Source organism: Eublepharis macularius, chromosome 5, assembly GCF_028583425.1.
Source record: "Eublepharis macularius isolate TG4126 chromosome 5, MPM_Emac_v1.0, whole genome shotgun sequence".
NCBI classification, from domain to species: domain Eukaryota; kingdom Metazoa; phylum Chordata; class Lepidosauria; order Squamata; family Eublepharidae; genus Eublepharis; species Eublepharis macularius.
In genome coordinates, this window is record NC_072794.1 from 25,620,977 (window position 1) to 25,648,018 (window position 27,042).

The 27,042-nt window shown below is 47.5% G+C and overlaps 1 protein-coding gene across 1 annotated transcript in view; it reads right to left on the reverse strand.

Moving 5' to 3' along the window:
- Nucleotides 1-21,851, reverse strand: part of KIAA1614 (KIAA1614 ortholog) — a 36,613-nt gene extending 14,762 nt beyond the window's left edge. Inside the window, exons 1-6 of the mRNA XM_054981181.1 lie at nt 20,882-21,851; nt 19,350-19,413; nt 11,358-11,501; nt 7,571-7,909; nt 6,204-7,537; nt 1,704-1,887 (exon numbers count right to left, since the gene is read on the reverse strand). Of these exons, the coding sequence (XP_054837156.1) occupies nt 1,704-1,887; nt 6,204-7,537; nt 7,571-7,909; nt 11,358-11,501; nt 19,350-19,413; nt 20,882-21,851 (3,035 nt within the window). The remainder of the gene's footprint in view (nt 1-1,703; nt 1,888-6,203; nt 7,538-7,570; nt 7,910-11,357; nt 11,502-19,349; nt 19,414-20,881) is intronic.
- Between the last annotated feature and the right edge of the window lie 5,191 nt (nt 21,852-27,042).

A 27,042-nucleotide genomic window follows, 5' to 3' on the forward strand; every position in this document is an offset into this window, starting at 1 on the left:
TTCTGGTATTTAGCTCGCTTCGATATGCTCCGTAAAGATTTGGAGCATATTGGAGTGAGGGGGAACAAAGTCCCTCACCCTCACCCCACCCCCCAGGGCAAACAAACCCACCCCACTTACCTGGCCAGCAGGGAGAGGGGAGGCCGATCAGCTGCACACCAGGGAAGCAGAAAGCTGGCTCTTGTGGGGCCTGCGCTGCCTCCTCTGCTGCCTTAGTGGCCAGCTGGGTGGTAGGGAAGGCTGGAGCTGGCTCCTCCAGAGGCCCGTGCCGCCTCCTCTTCCACCTTAGCAGCCAGCTGGGTGGCGAAGAAGTGCAGAGCCGGCTCCTGTGGGGCCCCTGCCACCACCTCCTCCACCACATTAGCGGCCAGCTGGGTGGCAGGTAAGCAAGAAGCTGGCTCCTACGGGGCCCCTGCCGCTTCCTCCGCTGCTGCAGCAGGAAATTCTGTGCGAAGCAGCACAGAAAGGTGCATTTAAACCTGTGGATCAGCTGTTTGGCAGGTTGATCTGCAGGTTTAAATGTCCCCTTCCGTGCTGCTTTGCAGCGGCTTGTAAGGACGCATTTAACCCCCCGAAGCTTCCCGAAGCAATACGAATTGCTTCGGGAAGCTTTGATTCAGGGTTTCTGAATTGAGCCCAGCATGAAATCCTGAATCATCGTGAATCAGGTTCGATTCGGGTACTTTACCCGAATTTGAAACCTGAATCGCACACCCCTAGTAGTGTGGCACTCTATTCCAGCATAAGGAGCCTTATTTGGATGCAAAAGCTCTTCTGCATCAGAATAAAATGCCACCTCTGCTTCTCACTTGCCTTGAAAGCCCCTTGCTGGTTATGACTTAATGGCACATACAGACGTGCATAAAAATGTTAGAGGCTTTTTTATTATTATTATTATTAAAGCTGAAGATTCAGGGAAGAAGCCCCAATAAGCCCTGAAGGAGGTCAGGTCTCACAACCCAGGAACTGTAACTCTGCACCTCGATCTCACAGCCTCTTTGCTAATTCAAAACCACTGCCTTTATTTATTTCAATGTACAGCCTGTTCTAGCCAGGTGAGGACACCTCCACAGCAAAATGCTCGGTCACATTGCTTAAACCCATCTTGCCCTATCCCTGGCCACCACCACTTTAAACAAAAATTGTCTTTCCACCATTTTCAGATGACATATAAGCAGGGCTGGCACGCCCATTGAGGCCAGGTAGGCAGTGGCCGCAGGGTGCGTGGTGCCGGAGGGGGTGCTGGAGGAGGCGCACGTGGCGGGAGCACGCACCATGGAGCTGCAGCCTCCGAGCCCTCCCGCCTTGTGCCACCGTGAGCACATGCCCCCGGCCAGGTGCAGCAGCCACGGGCAGGCGTCTGCAGCGGCACAGGGCAACTGAGCAGGAGAGCTGGGAGGCCACCCACGCCCCGTCCCAGCCGCCCGCTGCAACAATTGGGCTGGTGGTGCCCGTGCACCCATCACGCAGGCCAGTGTGTGCGTGTGTGTAGGCGCGGGTGCCCAGCCTGCCAGCTGGCCGCCAAAAACCCTGGCACCGCTGCTGCATATAAGTAAGTTGTCACAGGAAGGAAAATTCCAGAACTGAGAGGAAGCTGCAGGTCCGATTTTGCTGTGCATCCCTGAGGTTCTGGATGTGAATTTCCTCCATGCAGTGCCTCCGCCCCTAGTTCCTTTCTAATGATAAGTGACTCATTTACTCACCCTTGGGCAGTATTTGGTCGCACTGACTTGGTCTTCTGTCCCTCTGACTTTGGAGCTTCCCCATTGTGTGACTGAGCAGGGATGGTGACGTTGGCCTCATCAGTTGTCAGAGAGACAGCGATGGCAGCAGAACTGACGATGCTGGGAGTAACAGGGGGAACACCACACGATGAGGATAATGGACCTGTCACGACACAAACACATCACAGAATCACAGAGTTGGGAGGGGCCATACAGACCTTCTAGTCCAACCTCCTGCCCAATGCAGGGTGAGCCTAAAGCATCCCTGACAAATCCCTGACACATCTAGTTGCTGCCTGTTGAGCAGACTTGGGGTAGATTCAGACAATCGGCTAATATGATAGGACATAACTCCACCTTAGCACACAGAAAGAATGTGACTGTTTTCTTGTATGCAGCTTTTAGTAAGGATTCTTCTTAGATCAGATCCTATCCAGCACAGTGGAGGGATCCAGTCTTGGAAAGCAAACAGCATCTCTACACTGGACGCTTCTCTTTGTTTTATAACAGCTTAACTGTCAAGGAGTTCCCCAAATACAGTGGAACTGGAGTTTAGTAATGGTGTTAGGAACCTTTTGGTGATAAAGCCCAAAGAACTATAATACCCAGGATTCTCTGAAAGATAGAATGAGTTTATGTGACTGTGCAAGCGGTACAATAGAGACGCTGGACCACCTTATATTATTCTGCCACCAGTGGGAAGCCCCTAGATCCCAGTGGATTATTCCTGCATTACTTAAACATCAACTTCCCCTGGAATCATGGGTTAGCCCATCTGTTGGCAGATTCTGACCCAGAGTTGACGCACTACGTGGCAAAATACCTAACAATAGTAAACTCCCTTAAACAACACTGAAATGTTACTTGCATTACTTAGAAATGAATAGGAGACACCTGTATTCATATTTCCCTACCCTGTTTTATGCATATTCAATGTATTGGTTTTAATTTTTTTAATATATTTATATATTTTATTCTGATTAAAGATTTTATGTAATTTATATATTATCTCTGCTCTTATACCCTATTAAGATAATGATTTGTGGTGATTTTGTTGTAGTGATCCTGTATGTATGTACTGCTGTAGATTGTTTTAAATTGTGGATATGCGTGTTACAAGTTCTGAGCTTGAGACCTTTGGTCAAATGAGCTAACAAATAAAAGAAAGAATGACTACTAAACCAATTTCTTGACTGTGTAGGTATACCCTTAAATATTCTTTTAAAGCGGGGGGGGGGGGGTGCCTTCCTATTTGCAGAAAATGATGTTGGAAGAACCACAAATTTGGCTCCCCGCACCCTGTAATAGATTGGAATAGTGTAATGGGACCATATCAGAGGCAGAGGAGGAGGGGGAGGAGAAGGGGAAGGAGGAGAAGAAGCAGAAGCAGAAGAAGAAGCAGAAGAAGAAGAAGAAAGTGCTGCAATTGCATTACGGTGACTAGTTCCACAAGGCTATACAAGCATGATTAGAGCAACTGCTTCGTGTGTACTGGGTTCAATCCCCAGTATCCCAGTTAAAGAATCAGCAAGGAGGTGAGATCCTGGAGAGGTGCTGCCAGTCAGAGTACACAATACTGATCATAACAGACCGAGGGTCTGATTCTGCATAAGGCAGGTTTGTGAGTACATGTGTTCTCCCACGTTCATGCATGTGCCAGTCTGGGAGGTTAGAATGAATAAAGGGCAATGATTGCCGCTTCTTCCAAGCATATAGTTATGTAATCACTGCCTGTCACCTTACAAGATAAAATAAGATACAAGATCACAAATATCTATTGTGGTTCTATTGCATTTATATCTTTGCACCTTCCATTAATTTTTTTTAATCAATGTACTTTTCCTTTTAATATTAAAATAAATATGTATTCGCCTTTCAAGGATTGCAGCTGTACATTTTTGGCTCACTGTTTACCGCAGAGATTCATCCTGTGGTTATACCTCTTTAGTATTGGAAGATGCATGTATGAATAAATGAGAAAAAGTCCAAGAAAATTAATAGTGCTGGATTTTATACCACAGCATTATAGTCTTGGAAAAGACTTAAGAATTAGTCAAATAAAGATCTGTGATATTTCCACTTGGTTTATTTGCTTCAGGTTTGATGCAGTTGAGAAGTGTTTTTTTCCCTGCTTCCCCATAGCATTGTAGAAGTTCCTTGGCTTTCCTCCAATGTTTCCTACAACTGCTTCACAGCAAAATTATGGAAAAGACTGCAGCAAAGCCTGAAAGGCTACTAGGGCTGCCTGGAGATCTCCCAGAATTACAGCTGATCTCTAGACCACAAAGTTCAGTTCCCCTGGAGAAAATGTAGGTTTGAAGGGTAGAATCTATGGAACCACATACCTGCTGAGCTCCCTCCCCAGACCCTGCCCCCAACTCTCCAGGAACTTCTGGGTTGCCAATCTTCAGGTGGGGCCTGGAATTCTCTCGGAATTACAACTGCTTTACATACTACAGAGATCCCCTGGAGAAAATGACTACTTTTCTGGGGAGGGATGGCAGGTAGGGGGGCAAGGGGTCTGGGAAAGGCTAATAGGCAGGAGGGATCTGGGGATGGTTGGCAGGTAGGGGGCAAGGGGGGTCTGGGGAGAGCTGAGAGGCAGGAGGAGTCTGGGAAGGGTTGGCAGGTAGGGGGTAAAGGGGGTCTGGGGAGAGATGAGAGGCAGGAGGGGTCTGGGGAGGGTTGGCAGGGGGTCTGGGGACAGCTGAGATGCAGGAGGGGTCTGGGAAGGGTTGGCAGGTAGGGGGAAAGGGGGGTCTGGGGAGGGCTGAGAGGCAGGAGGAGTCTGGGAAGGGTTGGCAGGTAGGGGGCAAGGGGGGTCTGGGGAGAGCCTGAGAGGCAGGAGGGGTCTGGGGAGGGTTGGCAGGGGGGTCTGGGGAGAGATGAGATGCAGAAGGGGTCTGGGGAGGGTTGGCAGGTAGGGGGAAAGGGGGGTCTGGGGAGGGCTGAGAGGCAGGAGGGGTCTGGGAAGGGCTGGCAGGTGGAGGGGCAAGGGGGGTCTAGGGAGGGCTGAGAGGCAGGAGAGGTCTGGGGAGGGTTGGCAGGGGGGTCTGAGGAGAGGTGAGAGGCAGGAGGGGTCTGGGGAGGGATGGTAGGTAGGGGGCAAGGGGGGTCTTGGGTGAGCTGAGAGGCAGGAGGGGTCTGTGGAGGGTTGGCAGGTAGGGGGGAAGGGGGGTCTGGGGAGGGCTGAGAGGCAGGAGGGGTCTGGGGACAGTTGGCAGGTAAGGGGCAAAGGGGGTGTGGGGGAGCTGAGAGGAAGGCAGTCTGGGGAGGGTTGGCAGGTAGGGGGAAAGGGGGGTCTGGGGAGGGCTGAGAGGCAGGAGGGGTCTGGGAAGGGCTGGCAGGTGGAGGGGCAAGGGGGGTCTAGGGAGGGCTGAGAGGCAGGAGAGGTCTGGGGAGGGTTGGCAGGGGGGTCTGGGGAGAGCCTGAGAGGCAGGAGGGGTCTGGGGAGGGTTGGCAGGGGGGTCTGGGGAGAGATGAGATGCAGAAGGGGTCTGGGGAGGGTTGGCAGGTAGGGGGAAAGGGGGGTCTGGGGAGGGCTGAGAGGCAGGAGGGGTCTGGGAAGGGCTGGCAGGTGGAGGGGCAAGGGGGGTCTAGGGAGGGCTGAGAGGCAGGAGAGGTCTGGGGAGGGTTGGCAGGGGGGTCTGAGGAGAGGTGAGAGGCAGGAGGGGTCTGGGGAGGGATGGTAGGTAGGGGGCAAGGGGGGTCTTGGGTGAGCTGAGAGGCAGGAGGGGTCTGTGGAGGGTTGGCAGGTAGGGGGGAAGGGGGGTCTGGGGAGGGCTGAGAGGCAGGAGGGGTCTGGGGACAGTTGGCAGGTAAGGGGCAAGGGGGGTCTGGGGAGAGCTGAGAGGCAGGAGGAGTCTGGGAAGGGTTGGCAGGTAGGGGAAAGGGGGAATCTGGGGAGGGCTGAGACACAGGGGGCGATGCGCCCCCCGCCCTGTGATCCCAGGCTGCGCCTTGCTGCTCTTGGCAGAGGCGGGGTGACGGAGTAGGGGAGCGAAGCACCCACTGCCCTATGATCCTCACTGGAAGGGTGTGCCCTGGCCCTGGCAGGGCTTAGAGGGTGGCGGGCACATCGCCCCCCAGCCCTGTCACCCGGGCTCCAAAGAGAGTGGCGCACCTGGCTCCAGTGGACGGTGGGCACTTCGCCCTCACCCGTACAGCCTCTACTTTATCTGAAATAGGTTTCAACCTGTTAGCCCTCATCCATTCCACAACTGGCTCAGGGCGCTTGTTCACAGTTTCCACAGCCTCCCAGGGATCCGCTGGAAGCGCAAGATAGAGTTAAGTGTTGTCTGCATATTGGTGGCAACTTTTAATGTAGCCATTGAGACCAGGATCCTGAATACTAAAAGTATTCTGTTAATCAAACATGCATTAAATACTACAAACTGTTTTACTGACTGTACAACTGAAAGAGATCTGTGGATCATATAATAAAACCTTTAGGGGGGGAAAGCTGATGTTTTCTCTTACCTTTGTTCTTGTCCAGATTCTGGATGTCCTGGAAATGCTCCTCTCTGTTCTCCTCTGCAGCAGTCTCTGAGGCTTCCAGCGGACCCTTGGCATGTGTGTTATTGCAATTATTTGTGGACAAGGCCAACATGTGACTCTTTGCACCTGGCTGCAAGTCACATGGCTCCTGCAGCCCGGACACACATTTTTGCTGGAGACTATTGGGAGAAGTTGAGTGAATTGATAGTTCATTGGCTTGGTCCATGAGCCCAGCATCCTGACAGGCTGGCTTGAAGCTGCCTGTCAAGACAGTCCTCCTATAAGGCAATGGAGAGGGGAGGGCTTTCCCAGTCCTAGGCGGTACAGGTACCCAATTCACTAGGTTGTAGCCTGCAGCCATTTGCTTTGCTAATTGTTGTGATGGAGCTGTTATCTGTGTAGTTTGGCTTAAGTTGTTGGTTAGAGGAGCATGATCGGAGCTTTCCACTGGCTTCCCGTTCAGAGAATCTGTCTCACCACCAGGAACCAAATGAGAAGGCAACTGCGGGGAGTGGCTGGCAGGTGTGGGCTGCCTCAACTTAACCTTGGCAATCCTGCTGTGTCCTTGGTTCTTGCTGTTCTTGATCAGCTGAAAATGATCTACAGACTGGTCAACTTTGGGAAAGGCTTCTACCCCACTGGTGGTCTTCCTGGTCACCTGACTTCTTACCTGAGAAGTCCCATTCAAGTTACAGTTGCACGTCTCATTAGCAGTTGATTGGATCTCCGCTCTACTAATTCTGGGCACATCATCTCTGATCTTCTCCCCACTGGTACTGCAGACACCATTCACCTTGTGCCTCTCCCTGTCAGCCTTCCTGTCCTTTCCTGAAGGACAAGTCAGCTTAGGATCAGAACCAGAACTACCCTGCCAGTTATTTTTGTCCACTGGTTGGCAGCTGCTGGGTCCAGTTTCTTCGCTGTCTGTCCTGTAGCTATCCGACGTGTCAGTAGTGCTGTCTAAAGCTGAGTCCACATCATCTATGCAAGTCACATCTCCAATATAAGTCTCCCTGATACGTTCGGTGTAAATACGCTGCCGAGAAGGAAGGATCCATAATGGTGTTCCTTTGGGACCCAGAGTCCTTGTTTGTGGTTCCTCCTGACATGCACGGAGCTCTTTGTTTTCATTGGCCTGGGGTAGATATTTGCTTTCTTGAGGAACACTGCAGGTCTGAGGCACACCATAGCCGGTTGTGTTGATGCTGGTTTCCCGATGTTGAACGGCTGCTGCATCTCTGATATAAGAACCACAGGCACTGCACTTTCCTTCCTCGTTGACCACAAGGGGTTTCCCCTTCTCAGAGCGCCCCCTGCTTCTTTGGTGAGCAAGCACTTCAGCCACTTGCCTGGAGTTCTGTTGTTCTCCATTCTCCTTACGCTGGAAGTCACCATTTATATAATCCAAAAGGTCTGGTTTGGAGGCGAGCGGGCCTTGTCCGAGAGATAAGAGGACTGAATCCAAGACACGCTTCTGACGCTGCTGCAGACGTTCCATGTAGCGGACTTCAGCATCCCGTGCAGATTCATCTTCGAAACGGACTCGGGACGGGGATGGTCCCCGTTTCCTCTGCTGACCACAGCTAGATTCCCCGCTAGATGAATCACTTAGGTTCCCGCTACCATGGGAGTCTCCATCCTTCAAAGCAAAGTTTCTTGTGTCCACAGCAGCAAACCCACAAGTATCCCTGCAGCACAGACAAGAGATAACTAGATTTGGTAACATGGATTGGCCTTTATCAGCCTCCAACATAATGATCAGTGCCAGGCAGAGGCACCATTTGACTTAATAGCACATATTGAAAACTATCAAGAAACTAAGCCTGGAGATACCACCTCTCACCCTCCTCAGTAGTCTCATCTCTCTTTCACTCAGGGCCAGCCAGCAAAGGTAACTCGCACTAGAGGTTCGGCTGCAAATCAGCACTCTACTGGTTCGAATCCCACTACTGCCATGAGCTCAGTAGGTGGCCTTGGGTAAGCCACTCCTCTCAGCCCCAGCTCCCCAGCTGCATTGTGGGGATAATAATAACACTAACTTGTTCACCACTCTGGGTGAGGCACTAATCTGTCTACAAGAGCGGTATATAAGCGCAGTTATTATTTTTATTGTCTGGAGATGCATTACAACAACAGAAATTCTACTATCTAGTGTGCCAAGATCCCTGTGTGGTGTTGATGATCCTAGCTGCTGCACTTCTAACAAAGCAGAAAGAGTAGTGTAGAGGTTATTGATGCATGCTAACTGGGACAGAGTCCAAATAGCTGACTGGAGTCCAGGAAGAGACTTATACTAACTCTACAAAGCCAATAACTTTCAAGTATCAAGAGTGAACAATACGTATCAGTCAACTGGTGATCAAAATCAAAGATAAAAATGGTTTACCTTTGTATTCCTAAGAAGGCAGGATACTGTATGCATTTATCCCCTCCATTAAAAAAAAAAATCTATGCAACAACTCAGTGAATTAGGTTAGTGTGTGACTGGCCGCAAATCACCCAGCAAGCTTCATGTCTGAAGATTTAATTACACGATAGTATACAGTTCGGGCATCAAATCTGGGACTGGTATGAGGACTATCAGAGGAGCTCTTATGAGTTCCCCACTGTGGACTCAATTCCCAAGTGCATAGTGCCCAATTTGGATTGGGATTGTGGTGCACAGGGCAACGATGCTTATGCCTCCCTCCACCCCATACCATGGCCCTGGCCTGAAACAGCCCCAGTGGAACATCGCTGGACCCTTCAGGAAATTCTTTTTGTACGCCATCAGTATACAAACTGGTCAACTAACATCTCCCCGGGGACATTTCAAGTGCAGGGGGAAGGCTGAAGCCCTTTCTCCTTATGCACTTTGGTCCTAATCTGAATTGCCCTCCCGCCATGTACCTGGGAATTGAGTCGTCAGCAGGGAACTCACAGCTATATGTGGATCAGGAGGAAAAAAGTCAAGCTGCAGCTAAACTCAGAGTGGACATTTGAACCCAGGTCTTCCTAGTCCTAATGCAATGCTTTAACTGCCATGCCGCACGGGCACCTGAGGGACTGAATGATCCAGCACTAATAATACTCCTTCTCCAAATGCAGCAACTGAAGGACTATCATGGTAATGTTAAGCAGCTCTTAGTGGAGACTGGAATGATGAAGGAATAAAGAAGTATATGAGTTCAGGGGCTGGGCCCTAGTAGGTCTCCAACCCAAGTGTAGGCCACAGCACTTTGCCAGACAGAACAGGACTCGGTGTCTATATCATTCTCTGTCCAGGGCTGTTTCCACACACCCTTAAAGAGATGTCCCGCGAACAGAATGCTGGCAGCTTTTCCCCAGAATCCAGACATCTCTGTTTGCAAAAAAGTTGCGGGCCATTTGGCTTCTCTTTTTTTGGCCCCCTTCCTGGGAACAAACTTTCTGCGGTCACAAAGAAGGCACCGAAAAAATGGAAGCCAAATGGCCCGCAAACATTTTGCAAACAGAGGCGTCGCCAGCGTTCTGTGACTAGGCTGTCCCTTTAACAGCGTATTGAAACGGTCCAGGTCTAGCCCAGAAAAGATACTAAAGAGAGTTAACAAGAGAGGACTGGCAAGTGGCAATGGATTGGGACAAAGGAAATTATTGCTGAGGTAGGATATGACATCCTCTTTGGCTTTGCTTAGGGGACAGCATTGCATATTGCTTTGCAAAAATCACACATGTACTGGGATGCCAAGATCTCAAGAGTTGGCGCCTCTCTGGTTTTCATGAAAAGGAAAGTCAATTAATATAATCCTCCAGTTTCAACAACTCTTTGTAAACTACCCATGTATAAATGGGTTCTTCTGCTGGGTGTCCACATGACTAACTCCTCCTCCAATGTACGAGAAAGTAGTTACACTTGTTCTATTATGTTAATCAAACAAGGCATTCATACTATATTACTAAGTGAGGGTCTCATGAGGTCTATTGACATATCTTATCAAGAAAATGTTTAAAACACCCACAGCGAACTGTATTTCCCTAGTAAGCCAAAAGACATATTTGCACAACTCACCATTACAAATGTTCAAGATTCAAGTTCAGAAGCACCTTAAGGACCAATAAGATTTCCAGGATATAAGCTTTCACGAGACCAGCCCCCTTTTTCAGATACTTGGTATTTGACAAAGGGCACTTGACTCTCTTGAAAGCTCATACTTTGGATTGGTCTTTAAGGTGATACTGGACTTGAAATCTTGCTCTTCAACTGAGGACCAGCACAGCTGACTTCCTGAAACCAACACAGCTACCCTCCTGAAACCATTATAAATGTATATTTATTAACATGCGGTTGGCTTTACAGATTTGGGTTCATCATTACTTCTTCTGAATGAAGCCAGTGGACTTCCCTTATAGACAGTTTTGATATTTACAGTATGGGTCATGATAAACAATGTGATGACACTTAATAAATTCTAATACAGTATTTAACTCCCTTTTCATTCCAGAGGGTTGACCGTGTTCGCCTGTTTTAGCCAAATTAAGCAGGAGTCCAGTACCATCTTAAGAGACTAACAAAATTTATTCCAGTAGAAGCTTTCGTGAGTCAGACATCACTTCATCAGATGTTGATAAAATAAGCTCTGACCCACTGAAGCTTATGTTGGAATAAATTCAGTCTCTTAAAGCATACTGCCTTCCTGGCTTAATTTAATTCCATTTGTGGAATCAAACACTAACATTGCATTCCACAATCGTGTTTTTTCCTTATATTTCACTTTCCTGGCTCTCATGCGTAGACACTATAACTCATGTGGTATTCTCTTGGCTTAGCACATCTTTATTCTCACACAGCACGCTCACGTACAACACCAGTAGCTTCTGACCAACTGATACATATTAATAACTTGTTGAGATAACAGACGCAAGGCACTGACCACCTGTAGGGGATGACTGGTTATAAGAAAATACCTCAACAAACAGGCACAGACCATACAAGCACATGTGAGCAAGATGATGTATGGGCGATTTACCAGTGATGAAAGAATAGGCAGGGTGGCAGGAAAAGCTTGAAGTAGGTGCTGCATTGCAAAACAACAAATCTTTCTTTATTCCCGTCTCCCGCCTGCCCACATACACCTCTCGCTGCTAGCCCCAAAGGGTCCAGCACGGGGAAAGCCTTACCTCCTCTCCTGGGGCGCAGAAGGCAAGATGCTGTGGTTGGCTCGGAGGGGATTTGTCCGGGCCTTCATGCGTGCTCTCTGCAGCAGTTGCTTGGCCTGCTCATGCCTGGGGCTCAGCTCCAGCTCCTGATTGGGAACAAAGGCCCTGCAAGCCAGGCAACATGGAGTGGGGGGGGCAGGGATTAGAAAAAAATAACAAGGATTAAGAGTGGTTTAACCGTGACGGCGGCAGCCGAGCAGGGAGACAACATGCTCACAGGGGCTTGGAAGGCCCCTGCAGCAGCCTACGATGACGCTAGGTGGCACCTTGCCAGGCCACCACGGAACCACTGAGGCTTTGGCAAGGCAGATATCGGAACTGGGCTTGGAGGCATCACAGTCATCATGTTGGCCTGGGCATTCTTTTTTCATTGTTATTTCCTCTGCTGCCCTCCCCACTCCCTGGCTCAATTTTTATTTTGTAACAGTTAAAATATATATATATATATATATATATATATATATATATATATATATATATATATATATATATATATATATATATATATATATTAGGCTTGCCAACCTCCAGGTGGGGCCTGGAGATCTACCAGGATTATAACTCATCCCCCAATGACAGAGATCAGTTCCCCTGAAGAAAAACGGCTGCTTTGGAGGGTGGATTCTATGGCATTATACCAAGCTGAGGTCCTTCCTCTCCCCAAACTCCACCCCCAAAATCTCCAGGAATTTCCCAACCTGGAGTTGGCAATCCTAACACACACAAACACACACACACACACACGTGTGTGTGTGTGTGTTTATATATATAAACACACAGAACCATATACATATATATGTATGCAGGGCTTTTTTTCTGGGAAAAGAGGTGGTGGAACTCAGGACCACATAATGATGTCACTTTGGGTCAGCTGGAACAAGGGGGGAGTTTTTTAAAGTTTAAATTGCCCTCAGTGAAAATGGTCACATGGCCAGTGGCCCCGCCCCCTGGTCTCCAGGCAGAGGGGAGTTTAGATTGCTCTCCTCGCCAGTGGCACGGAGGGCAATCTAAACTCCCCTCTGTCTGGAGATCAGGGGGCGGGGCCACTGGCCATGTGACCATTTTCACTGAGGGCCATGTGACCATTTTCAAGAGGTGCCGGAACTCCGTTCCACCGCATTCCAGCTGAAAAAAAGCCCTGTATGTACATATGTATGTGTAACTGTTCAGTAAAGTTCATTAAAAGATATTAAACTTTATCCAAGACGTGAACTGCAAGAAAAGCTATAAGAAAACTAAAGAGTTGCATTAGAAAAAGAAGATGATTGAAAATATACAAATTCAAAAATAAGGACCACTGCACAAGCGGTGGGAGCCATGGCTCAGGGGCAGTATATCTGGTTTGCATGCAGAAGCTCCCAGGTTCAATCCCTGGCGTTTTCTTTTTTAAAAAAAGGAACCCTACAGTAGGTGATGTGAAATACCTACCATGAAGAAATCCAGCCAACCAGACTAGCCAATGGACCCTGCACAAGATAACTTCATGTGTATGATCAGACCTTCCTATGCCTTTAATTTTCCTTGAAAGCAGACATTTGCAGGTAGAATGAGGGGGGAATCTGGATCAGGGCTGCGGGAGGGGGAATTCATCCCTTCCCTTCTGTATTATTTCTTCAACAGAACCCCGCCCCCCCCTAAGCTGCTATTAGCCACAGTAAGGAAAAAGACAGGTTACCTTTCATTTTTCCCTATGGAGCTACTAGCAGCTTTGGGTATATGAGTGGGGGGAAGTCTATGTCCAGGAAGCTGTAGGGGGGAAAGGGTTACTTCCCCCTGCCCCTGTGACAGAGCCCCAATACAAATAGCTCTCCCCCAGCTCCTTCAATGTTCTTGCAAAGAAAATTAAATCACAAAACGCCACTACTTTTTTTTTTTAGTCACAGCCATTCATTCATGGAAGAAAACAAAAAGATTCACTTGATACCACTGGAAGTGGGGACTAAGACTGCCCCTAGTGATCCCAAGTCCCCATTTACCACTTAAAAAAAATTGAGAGCACATTATTAAAAGAAAAACATCTGCAAAATGAGCGTTCTTGACACACCATAAAGGCCACAATAATGTTTTTGTTAACATTACGAAGCGTTGCAGGCATGGAGTGGGAAGGCTGTGCATGTGCTAGCCTCTGTAAATGACGTCACAGACACTGTTCAATAGGTGCCTACAACAGCTGAACACACATTGAACACAGCCAAATTATGCTACTAAGAGCTCGTTCTGACTTTTCAGGCATGCTTATCATCAAATAAACCTGCTTTAACCAGAGACAACAGTGACAGAAAAAGTGAATGCCTGCACACACAACGAAGGCTCCACAACACTGCCTCCACAACTCCCCAAATCCATCACATGTACACAGCCACAGGCACATGAGGACTGTAGCCTAAGCTGCTTCTGCTTCGTAGCAAATAAACCAAAATACGAGCCCCAAACTCCATAATTGTACATACCAATGTTAATTGGACAAAGTCTCCATGTATTTGAAGCACATGGATCTTACTTGGAGAATTTCATTCCAAATAAATATAGAGCCACTTCCTTGGCTTCTATGTCCTGTTTGTTGATCCTCTAGAATAACTGGTTGTCCACTGTGTGAAACAGGGTGCTGGACTAGATGGACTGGTGGACTCGCTAGAAGTCTGGATTTAAGCAACTCTCCTAAAAAGGGCCTCTCGCTCAAATTGTTTCTCAATAAACATTAGTTTGTACTATTTCAGGCTCTCTTTTTTCCTACCGTTTTGTATCTTATCTTTCCTGCCAGGGGCTCATGGTGGTATACATGCATTTTCCCCTTATGGCCAGCCTTTGAGGTAGGCTAGGCTGCAAAACAGTGAAGATCACCCTATTAGTTTCATGACATAGTAGAGATTTGAACCCAGGCATCATCCAACTAAATTAGAGGGGCTGGCAACTACCCCACAATGGCTGTTCTATGCACCATCTCCCCATGCTACTCTTTCCCATTCGGTCTGGTTCAAAGGCCGTCTCTATTCCTGATATATAGGGAAGTGCCTAAAAACCCGGAGTGGATCCCATCTAGGGGGAATGGAGCCCTGCTAAGCGAAGGACAACTTTACCTTCTCCCCCCTTTCACTGCTGCCTGCTGCTCCATCTGAAATCATGTCCCAGGAGGAGGGGGAAGTTTTACTGGGCCCCCATGAACAGCATGAGGGTGAAGTGGGAGAGGGGGATTACTGAAAAACCATCCTCTCCTTAGCAGAAGTGCCTTTTGCAAGAGGAAAATGAGGGCAGGATCCAAGCCACTGACTTCAACCATTTCTATCTCTCACATGGTATTCTGGATAGCTTCAGGTGGGTAGCTTTGACTCTCGAAAGCACATGCCCTGGAAATCTAGTTGGTCTTTAAAGTGCTACTGAACTGGGATTCCAATCCAGAATAGTAGCAGCTACACCAGTTTTCACTGTCTCACCATGGATGACCCATTTCTTCTCCTCCCCCTCCACAAGAACAGATACACATTCAGTCTTTCCCCACCGGCCCTTGCCATAATCTTCGGGATTAAAATAAATCAGCTCAGTCACTTCAGCAGACCTAAACTTAACTCTATCGTGCCGGACAATTCCCAGTGTGCAGAATTCTCCCCTGAATTTCACTAAACATTTTGCTTTCAAAATATTACTTTAGGAAAAAATTAGTCTCTCCTCTTATAAGTGGCTTTGATTCAGATCAGTAGAGAGACGTTTCCCACCTCTTTCCTCCTGTGGCAGGGATACGGGAGAGCAGGTGTTGCTCTCAGGATGGTAAGATGGAGAGGAGAAAGAAGAAAAGGTGCAAGTTAGAAGGAAGGAAGATGCTCTGGGAGTAGCCATAAAAGGGAAAGCACTAGAGCAGCAAAAAGAAAGAACAAACAGAATACTGACCTATCTATCTCTCTGGCTCTATAGCCCCCCGCCCCAAGTCTTGATGTGTTTTGAGACACAGAGCCAAACTTCATGTTCATGTTTTTAACAATTTGGGTCCAGGAATCACATCTTTAAAAAAAGGAGAGCCCAAATGGGCTCAGAACGCCACTGCAGGGGGAAGATGGGCTTCTATCTTTCCCCCCAAGCTGTAAAAACAGCATGGAGGAAATTATCTCCACATTTTTGCTGCTTCATATGGAGTATTTGCACATGTGAAGTAGCAAAATTGGGGAAATAACTCCCCAGCCTGTGCTGTTTTTGCAAACAGCCAAAGGCAGGAGCCCTTCACCCCAACCATGGTGGTGTTACAAGCCTGTTTGGGCTCTCCTTTTTTTAAAAAAAAAATTGCATCTCCTGCAGCTGCTGTGCGGCTGCAGGGAACACTAGTTGAGTCCAGGAAACCCAGACACAACTCGTTAAAAACATGGACGTATAGTTTGGCCCTAAGAGTCATCACACAGTCCTTCACTTCCAACACTTGCCCAGAACCGGAGGAGTTAGCCGTGTTAGTCTGTCGTAGCAAAATCACAGTTCTCTTCGCATATGATGAGGAGAGCTGTGATTCTCGAAAGCTTGCGCTACAGTAAAGTTGTTTAGTCTTAAAGGTGCTACTGGACTCTTTTCGATTTTGCCCAGACCTGGACTCTGCAAAAGTCCTTCAAATGCTGAATTTGGCTTGACTAGTCATTTCCATTAATATTTTTTGTGTCTCAGGTAGTAATAGGCAGAACCTCATCGAGCTATTTCATTTCCCCCAAAGGGTCCAAGTAGGACCCTTCTCATTGGCTCAAGTAGCTACACTACATGAACCCAGGCCTTTGGCTTTTCTTCTTCATACTGCCCAAGAAAGAGACAGGAAGGCAGGAAGGCAGTCCTGACCCCCTACAAGTATGCCTCAACCAGACACAAAACTTCCTTGGACATATATTGTACCTACAGCTATCCTGTATTTCACTCAAGAACAATTTCCTGCAACAGAAGAGCCGGCAGTGCAGGGAGGGCTCTATTAAACAACGAACAGGAGTCTTGCGGTGTCTTCAAGACTGACCAATTATTTGTGTGTGTGTTATGTGCCGTCAAGTCGCCTCCAACCTATGGCAACCCTATGAATGAAAGACCTCCAAAGCATCCTATCACTAACAGACTTGCTCAGATCCTGCAAACTGGATTCTGGCATAAATTTGGGGGGCCTAGAGCCCATTTTTCCAATATCCACTCTGTTAACAAGACTGATTTTTTAAAAAGCAGTCCAATTGAAAACAGCACTAATGGCATCCTCTCGAGACTTCTTTAAAAGATTAGGGGCTAACCGAAGTGACAAAACCCTGTTTAACACAAGGAACTGCAGAATGTTTAACCACACAATATTTGCAATAAATTTCAGAAACCCAGACAATTTGGCTGCTGGATGGTGATAAACATGCCTCTGACTACAGAACTGTTCATCCCCTTGCAAGCCAGCACAGTGCAATGACTAAGGAAGAGTGCCAGAAAGCCCCTGGCTTGTCTCCCATCAGCCCTAAGTGCACAATGGAGGCTTTTGATGAGCTACTCTTTCCTCTCCTAGCCACTGGAGTATGGGGCACTAACCTTCCTTTACAGGATCCTTTTCAAGGATTACTGACAGAGCCTCTTCACAAATGCACCGTTTCCCCAATCTGAAACAGTCCCAGAGGACACTCGTTAAGGACACCCACATGGTCCCTGGGACACACATGGGTTTCCTCATCAATACTGCCCCTGCCGGACTCTTTCAGGCTGGGAACTGGTGTGCCAGGGTGGGAGCAAAGCCCCTTCTCCACATACAGCATGGACCCTGATACTAACGGGGCCCCACATGTGAGCAGGAATTGAGGCAAACCCACACCAGTGACTATATAATGTCTGACGCAGGGTGAGGACCCCATACCCAAGCACCTGTGCACAGGTGCATGCGCGACTATGTACCTAGCCTAATAACCAGGGCTTTTTTTTCTGCAAAAAGAGGTGGTGGAACTCAGTGGGTTGCCCTCGGAGAAAATGGTCACATGGCTGGTGGCCCCGCCCCCTGCTCTCCAGACAGAGGGGAGTTTAGATTGCCCTCCGTGCTGCTCGGTGGCGCAGCGATCTAAAACTCCCCTCTGTCTGGAGATTGGGGGTGGGGCCACCTGCCATGTGACCATTTTCAAGAGGTTCCGGAACTCCATTCCACTGCGTTCCAGCTGAAAAAAAAGCCCTGCTAATAACTATGACAAGAGAAGAAATGACATCAGTAGGGAAATGCCAGTTTAAGAACATGGGGTCGACATGCTCGTAAGATCAGGACATAAGCAAATTCTGCTGGATCAGACCAGTGGTCCATCTAGTTCAGCACCCTGTTTCACATAGTGGCCAACCAGCTGCCCTGAATGAACAGGGCATCGATGCCAAGGCCTTCCCCTGATATCACCTCCTGACCCTGGTATTCAGAGATCTGCTGCCTCTTTCTATAGTCCCCATGGCTAGTAGCCATTGATGGATTTCCCTCCATGAATTTGTCCAACCTTGTTGCCATCAATACATCCACTGGCAGTGAATCCCAAAGTTTAATTACCTGTTGAGCAAAGAAGTATTGCCTTTTGTCTGTCCTGAACTTACTTCCTAGTGACTTTACTGGGTCCCCCCTCCCATTCTAGAATTATGGGAGAAAGAGAGAAAACACTCTCTAGTCTATGTATAAGTTAGTTAGGTCAAGTTAGCACATTAGACAGATTTTGTAAAAGCAAAGAACATACACACTGATGGGAAGAAAAGTACGTTCCATTTTTACCTTTTTAAAGATTAGAAATATGCATAAAACATTTCCTGAGCATCTTTGAAGCCCAATACATGCAATATGGAATTTGTGAATTGTATTGTGCGATCTGATTACATTACTGTAAAGGAAAAGTTTATGTATTCAAGTTGGGATGTCTTCCCCCAACACCAAAAAATAAATGCTTACATGCCACTAGTTAGCCCTTCTTTTTCACCATGTTTGGTGTAGTGGTTAAGAACGTGGGACTCTAATCTGGAGAACTGGGTTTGATTCTCCACTCCTTCACTTGAAGCCAGGTGGGTGACCTTGAGTCAGTCACAGCTTCTAGCAGCTCTCTCAGCCCTAACCACTTCACAGGGTGATTATTGTTGTGGGGTTAATAATAACATACTTCATAAAGCGCTGTGAGTGGGTGTTCAGTTGTCCTGAAGGGCAGTGTATTATTTATTATTATTATTATTATTATTATTATTATTATTATTATTATTATTATGTCAATTTCAAATAGTTTCAGCCTCCAACTAATTTTTTGATCATGTTCACAAACTAGGGAAGGAAGTCAGCCAAAAGAGCCAACCTCTCTAGACAAGAGGGGCAAGCCCCACCTCCTCAGAGAGGCTGCCTCCTCCTCCTCCTGCCTGCCTGCCTGCCTGAGTCTTTCTTTTTCTTGGCTTGCTTTCACCATGAGTTCTGAAGCAACTGTTCCAAGCTCTGAGGCCATCCCCATGGACAGAGCAAATGATGTGACTATATTACTGGGTAGCAAGCAAGCAGTATTGGCAACAGCAACTCAGACCAACAGTCTGGAGCCCTCCATCTGTTCAGAGAGCTGCTTCTGCGTGGGCTGGAGCCAGTTGGATAAGTCTCTTTCTACACAGAGATTCAATACAAATCTCTTTAGCCTGTAAACTTGCAGGGTGGGTGGGTGGTGACTGTTTCTAAAGAGGACACTACATCTCTCTTCCTCCCCCCCTCCCCCTCCCCCCATGGCAGTCAGCAGGGCTTTCTTTCAGCGGGAACGCGGTGGAACGAAGTTCCGGCACCTCTTGAAAATACTCGGCAATAGTGCGTGAAAATTATATTATTTCAAAGAATCCCGTGTGTTTCTTCCTCATTTCCCTCTTGAGAGTTCTGCCACCTCTTTTCCCAGAAAAAAAAAACCCTGGCAGTCAGTATTTTGGGAATCAGCTTCCTTGCCTTAACAGGGCAACAAAAACTTCCTGCCCCCTACCTCATCAACTCTAAAGTCTTACCGGAAGCCTTCTGAGTCCTGCAAGGATACACCGGAGTCCCAGTCTACATCATTTGCCAGGATCTCTGCGGACACACAACAACAACAAAGGTACAGATTAAGTTTGTCCAACTTCATCACGTTAAAAGCAGCAGGGTGTAAAAAAGATATAGCTTTTATGTATCACAGGGAAATAAACAACAGCTTGCTTTTGTGCCAAAGTCTGCATATGGGATCATGGGAAAAGCCAATAACATCTACACCAGCAACAGCACCAGTAACATCAGCAATTTTGGATGGCTGCACACCTTGAAGCCCTTTGACAGATCGTGGGCTGAGACAGAGACGCCGCTGCAGGTGGGGAGATGATTGGAACAGCCCCCAAGACAGGCTCCAAGATGTAATAAGGTGAAAGCTTGGGGAGTAGGGGGTGGACCCAAGTGGAATGAGGCTCAAGTTCAGTGGTGCCTGCTGGGGGAAGAGAATTGCACCGGCTGATTGAGGGAAACAACCTGACTGTGTTTGGTGCTTCCAGATGAAACATATAACAAACCGTATTAAGCCAAGCAGAAAGTATCTCGCCCCCTTGATTCCTAGCGTCTGACCCTGAGACTCTAGTCCTCCTACATCCTAAGTGTTTTCACATGTTTTCTGCCCTTAGATTGATGCTGTTCAGAAGTGAGTCCCACATCTCTGCTTTTCCACAGCATCGTGGTGCATTTGTGCACCTCCTGGGGATTTCCTCAACTTTTCTCCCATCTTCCCCAAACCTGTTTTGCTCCAAAGTTCTGGGAAAGAGCACGACACAGACTGGATGGCTGCCAGAGGGTGGGTATGTTCAGATTTTCCTGATTTCACCCACACAGCAACCACTTCCTCTGAAACAGCCATTTCTTCTTCCTGTCACCTGATCTTTTTCGTTTTTTAAAAAAACAGCAACTGAATAGTGCTGTATCGAAATATTCGTTATGCTAATGTATGAATCTGGTTCCCTGAATTCTCAGCTTTCATTTTTTAAAAAAAAAATTGGCTCTAGCCCCTTCTTTTACAGACATATAAGAGGGAAAGTCCTATCTCCGCAAGGAAAGGGGACAGAGACTGACTTTTAAAAAAAATGGAAGCTGAGAATTCAAAAAATCTGATGCATGTATTGGTATAATGGTATATCAATGTAATACTATTCAAACATCAATTTAAAAAACTACCAGGGAAACCTGCTGCGTGGAAGCCCCGTTGCCACTAAGCTATATTAGCAGCTGCAGCAGCAATGGAGAAGCTACGTAAGCCTTGTCTCTATGTGGAAAACACCCCTGAGAACAAAGCTCACCCCCTCAACTTCATCTTAAGGTCCAGAAACTCTTGAAGGTGGAATACGTTGGATCTGGGGGAAGGAGGAATTTTTTGGGGAGGGGAGGCAGAGATTCATTACTATGTCGCAACTCTCTGCTGCGCCACTTTTTCTTGAAGCATGCTGCATCGCCCCACCCCCCACCCCCAGTCACAAAGTTACAAAGATAGTTCAGTTTCTATAAACTTTCCGATATGCACACATACCGTTACTAGGCCTCTCGTTCCCACGGACTGAGTTGTCTTTCTTGTGCCGCTGCAAGGTACGCACTTCCTGCGGAGGAGGATGGCTACTCTGCGCTGGCCCACTCAGCATCTCCTGCAGAACAGCCCGGTTCCGCTCCACTCTTTCAGCCAGCGACAGGGAGCTTGCGTTGCTTCCCCCACTGCCAAGGCTGTCCCAGCTCTCAGCTCTCCAAAGCCGCCCAGCTGCTGCTAGGCCACTGGCATCATTTCTGTGCAAAAAAATACTACTTCCAAAGTCCCTAGCCTGAAATTGGCGGTCTGCTTCTCCGTTTGCTTCCTCAGAAGATTCCTGGTTGAAGGTAAGGTCCTTGGAGGAACTGGCTTCACGCAGACCATTTTGGGATATTCTTCTTGTTGTGTTTCTGGAACAGACCTTATTTTCGAGTGCTTTCCCAGGCAGTCCCTGGAACTCCTTGGGTGAACTCCAACCAACGTTTGGAGCTCCTCCTGCTGCCGTAGGCCCCTTCAGAGCTGCAAAATCATTGGCATAAGAGCTTGAAAGCATCCCCCCCTGAACTTTCTCCTGCCCAAGATGTGGGTAGTCAGTGCTGTCCAGCAGCACATCTGTCAGGTAGGTGCGGATTTGAGACTCTGGTTCCACCAGTGCATCCTGAGGAACTGTTTCGGTCAGCGGCTTCACCTTACGGGGTTTGGCCTTCTTTGGAGAAGCCCGTTCCTGGGGCACCGGCTCACCCTGCTTGTTAAGGGCACTCTTCTTCTCTTTCAAAGCTTTCACCTTGGACTCCAGAACAGAAGTGCCTCTGCTTGCGTCCCGTGAAAGCCTCACCGGAACCCAGGACGGCCCACTGACGGAATCACTGTTGGTGTCTTCAGGGCTCTCAGGAGGCTGCTTAAGCCTAGGAATATTTCTGACACATTGTTTAATGTTCTTCATGGCCCTTCTTCTCTCAGTAGAGACATCGCCCTCCATGCTCTTGTGTCCAGGCAGCAAGGGACCTTTTGGAGGAAAAAACAGCCGCATTATGAACAAAACCCTGCTGGCTTGGCAAGAGAACATTCCCTGAGGTTTTACAGATGAATACAACAACATTCGATTTATATACCGCCCTTCAGGACAACTTAACACCCACTCAGAGTGGTTTACAAAGTATGTCATTATTATCCCCACAACAATCACCCTCTGAGGTAGGGGGGGCTGAGAGCTCTCCAAGAAGCTGTGACTGACCCAAGGTCAGCCAGCTGGCTTCAAGTGGAGGAGTGGGGAATCAAACCTGGTTCTCCAGATTAGAGTCCCACTGCTCTTAACCACTACACCAAACTAGACTTGTTGCTCGCAAAGCAGAAGAGCCCAAATGCATAGGGCTCTGTATAACTTGCACTAGCCAGTGTAGTGTAGTGGTTAGTGTTGAACTAGGATTTCAAAGACCAAAGTTCGAATCCTCACTCTGCCATGGAAGCTTACTGGGTGATCTTGGGCTAGTCACACTCTCTCAGCCTAACCTACCTCAGAGGGCTGTTGTGAAGATAAAATATTGGAGGAGAGAACAATATTGTAAGCCATTTAGGATCCCCCCCCCAAGAAGAAAAGTGGTCTACAAATAGCTTAAAAAGAAAAATATCAGTTACCTAACAATCCTGTCCCAAAGTAACCAAAATTCTCAACCACAAAAAATCCAAACCATCCAGTATACATAAATTACTCAAATTTCCTATTTTGAATCATTTGTTTTACTTTCTCACAGTGAGAGGAACAGCTGCAGACCACGGATTCCCCACCCCTCTTCAGTTCTACACCTGGCAAACTTGAATTCTGCAACCAGTAAAAATTAAGGCTATCAAACAGTGACTGTTTAAAAAAATATATTGTATATATCAAACCTATTTGAAGTCCCTGATCACTTTCTATAGCTGCTTCCTTTCCATAGGTTTCAAGTCTTGCAGAATACCCCTCCCCCATGGTCTGCTCATAGATGGGAAGACACTGGACCCCCCCCCAGTCACTGAAATACCTTGCAGGAGCAAAGGCAGCTGACTTTCGGCTTACCAAAGAGACTTACTTTGCTCCTTGGGAGCTGTACTTGGGGCCCCAATTCCCAAAAAACCCAAAACTCCTTTCCTTGGGAAGCCTCCAGGTTGCTCTCCCCTCCACTGACCCTGCAGCCAGAAAGGGGGAGGAGCCAGTTCTCAGCACAGGGAGCTCCACATGCACCAGAGCTCATTCATTTCCTTCTCCCCATACTACACCTACATACTCTTTTTAAAAATGTGCTGCTCCCCTGAAGAAAGTGAGCCAACCATTTCATGTAATGCTTTCCCCTGCATTTCCCTACAGTTATCAATTACTGCAGCTTTCTCCAGCAAAGCTGACTTGACATTGCTCACAACGTGCTTTAAACATGTGGAGTATCCCCTGAATATGAGAGGAACGGCTGGAGATGCAGGTTGGAAGGATTAAGTGTTACTTTCCCATCTGCTATTGTCCGAGTCTGTTAGTACCGAGAGATTCACACAAGCTTGGCAAAAGGAGCACTGTGCCCATGGCAACAGGTACTTAAAATCTCCTCTTTTCAACGGCATGCAAATGAGAAATTTTCCTCTTTGTGTTCCGGCTGTGCCCCATTTCATTACCAGTTACCTATGTTTGGGAGTAGTCAAGGACAGCAACAGTATGCTTGGTTTAACAAGTAATCTGCTAAAGCCAATGCTCAGTTCCATGCGACCATAGAGGATCGCTGTCAGCATTTTTATAGGCAATGAACCACTTCAGTTCCCAACACTGAGCTGTCTTCATCATCAAAGAATGTACTTGGCAGAGGAACAATGCCCAGGTCAAGATGTGAACACTGCTTCCTCACGATGCTGACTAGGAAGAGGTTGAGTGGAAATTGTTAACTGTTCTAGTAAAATTCTACTAGTAGAGTTCCTAGTTCAGTGATCCCCAATGTGGTATCCCTGGGAGCTGTTAGCAGAACAGAGAGGAGTCTTGCTATATATTTACTTACTGTTAGGAATGGGGAAAGGGACAAATAAGGAATTAAGATTCCAGCAATGAGTTTTCCCAAAAAGCAGGCAGCTGGTTTGGTCCGTAGCAAAACCCCAAACTCAAAACTATGTAATACCTTTTTATTAAGGCCAGCCAAAATAACGTAACACATTGTGCAACCTTACAAGTTCCCCAGAACCTCTGCATCAGGCTGAGTGCTAAAACCAAAAAAGGGGAGGAAGAAAAAAAAAAATACATCTCATGCAAGTGATTGCTATTCTCGACCTCTGATTGATTCTGAGGAGCGTCACCAGCTATTGCTATTTCACACACTGGCGTAGTTTTTCATCAGTCATACTAAACAAACATCTTTGGATTGAGCTGGGTAGGTAATGATAAAGTAATTTCGGATAGTGTAATGTTGTGGGAAGGTGCTACCCTCGAACTGTGGCATTCATGCTTACAACTGATCTCCAAACCTCAGATGTTAGTTTCCCTTGGAGGACAGGCTCTATGGCACCATATTGCTGCCGAGTTTCCTCCTCTCCCCAAAACTCCCAAATCTCCAGGAATTTCCAAAGCTGGAATTGACAACTCTACCCAAGAGGTGTATTTATTTTATTCTTGCAGGTTTTCTAGAGAATCTTTCAGACTAATTTATTGCAGACGTCCTTTCAAAATATTTAATTCATGCCCCCCTGTCCCTTCCCCAAATATTAACGTTTGGACAAGACTTTTATTGTCAATTTTTACATTATAGTTATTATTTTTAAGCTGTTGTTGTGTTTTGAGTTTTGCTTCTATGTATCCTGTAAATGGCTTTGAGCACTAAATATGGTGGTGAGGTGGTACGTAAGTTAAATAAATAAATAAAAATAAATAAGTAAGCTCCCTTGGTGATTTCTCTGAATGGAAAAGTGGGGTATTCGTTTTATAAAATAAAATAAGAACTGACCTTTGCTGGCATAAAGGCAGTTCCCCTGTTGTGAGACGTAAATCTGTACTTCAACATACCCAAGCGATATTTCCAGGCAGGGGTAATTTCGTAGAAAAAGAGCTGGAGGAATTTATTAGCATAACTCATTAGCATATGCCATGCCCCTTGACATCACCAGAAGCGTGTCATTAGCATAACTGATTTGCATATGCCACACCCCCTGACATCACCTATCCTGGCTGCTTTGGACCCAATCCTGGCCATTCAGGCCCAAAATTGGGCCCAAAATGGCCAAAAGAGGCTGAAAATGGCCAAAAGGGAGCCCCAAATGGCTGAGAGCCAGGTGGGTGGGGCCACCTGACATGTAACCTCTTTGGGGAACTGCTGGAACTGTGTTCCTGCACGTTCCCCCTCGAAATGAGACCTGTTTCCAGGTAAGAGCTTAAGACTCAATAGAGAACATGAGAAAATTCATCATGGAACTACATGGGCTACAAAGGCCAGATCCCATATGTAATGGCAGCACAGGGACCTGTCAGTGAAACCAAATGTGCACACTGGATTGATATAGCCAGGCCAACTGGAAACACTGCCTGCTGGCTGCCAGACTCAAAGTCAAGGGCCCCAAGACTAAAGGGAGAACAGCCAGAGGAAGGCTGTCCTGACAGTTCAAGCAGATCCCAGGAACGGCAGGAAGCATGGAATCAAAGGGGAGGAGGGGGGAGTGCAGGGAGCAGGTTGAAGCTGGGATAATTTACAGGAATTATGCCTGTCTGTTTCCAAACATGTCGTTGGCCCAGCTCCAGCGCATTCTGGGATCTGCTCCATCTATCCTCCTATCAGCTCTCGCCCTCCAGGGTTATCTCCACCAGAGGTTGGCAATGTCTGGCACTTATCAGGGCGACAAGCTGGGGACAATTGGTCCTTTCGCAGCAACAGTATCAAACTACCTTTGCAAAGAGCACTACAGAAAGCTTGATGCAAAGGAGGCAGGATTCTCAGTTTTGAATATCCCCTTCCAGAGTCTCACTGAGACGCTGTGCCCCCAAAACCCCCAAATCTTAGAGCCAACTGTTACCTCTCCTTCCACCTCTTTGCCTTAGTTCTAACTAGTGGGGAACACTCAGATTTGCATATTAAGAAATATATAAATGTAAAAGAGCAGGAATTTTCCATCTCATATCAGAACAGCCCGTTTCAGTATCAATAAATGCCCATTTACCACAACATCTCAGATCAACAATAAGGCTCCCTGCCTCTGTGGGGGCAAGCAGAGACAGGCATGAACCTCTTTGTCCGCAACTCACCATGCTGGGATGCCCTTCTCCGCGGCACAGGCCACTACCGTTTTGTGGGTCTTGCTGCCAAGGACACAGATTGGGCCTCCAGTCAATCTATCCCTCAGAGATTACATCCCGAGCAGAGGAATTAAGTTTCATTAATTCCTGGTCCAGCAGAGAGGCAGGCTAGTCGATCTTGTTCTTTCCAGTTATCCTTGTCAACGCCGCCTTTTCTGACCAGTATTCAGTACTCAAGAAAACACCAAGCCAAATAAAGTTTCCTCAGCCTCCATATGGCCCAAGAGATGCCTGTTCATATTCTTAAGAAGTACATTTTTTTTTCCAAAGAGTGCAGGGGGGGAAATCGGCAGAGTGAACAATAAACAAAAGCCAGGAATTTCAAAGGTACCAATCTTCAGAAGGGATTTGCAGCCATACAAAGTGCCCGCTTGAAGCTCCCTCAGTGCAGAGGTCTAAGAGTGCCCGGCTAGGCCTCAGCCTGGATTTCAGAAAAGCAAATTTTCCAGCAGTGGAATTCCAAGCGTCACACCCCTTAAAAAGAGCTGGATGCAAAGAAAGGAGGGGGAAAGAAAGGGGGGAGAAGTCTGGGCTGGAGTTTGAGTAACGCTTCTTCTCAGCAGCAATGTGACCTCTGCAGGCACTCCTCCCTCGGCTCCCCCCTGTCTCCCTCTGGCCTGCCTGTGTGCTTTCTTAAGCCAGCCAGCTGTGTACGAGTCAAGTGTTCGCCTTGGGAGCTGGAACGGGCCTTGCTTGCTGGAAGCTGCATACCAGGGAAGCCAACCAAAAATCACTCAGGCTAACCACAAGAACAGGCCGCTGCAGAAGCTGTGCCGTGTTTTTGAGGGACCCGTTGAGTTGCCATGGCTACAGCCATACAGGAAGAGGCTGGGGGATGGAAAAGAGGGGGGAAAGCATGGATTCAGCTGGGGCAAATGGTATG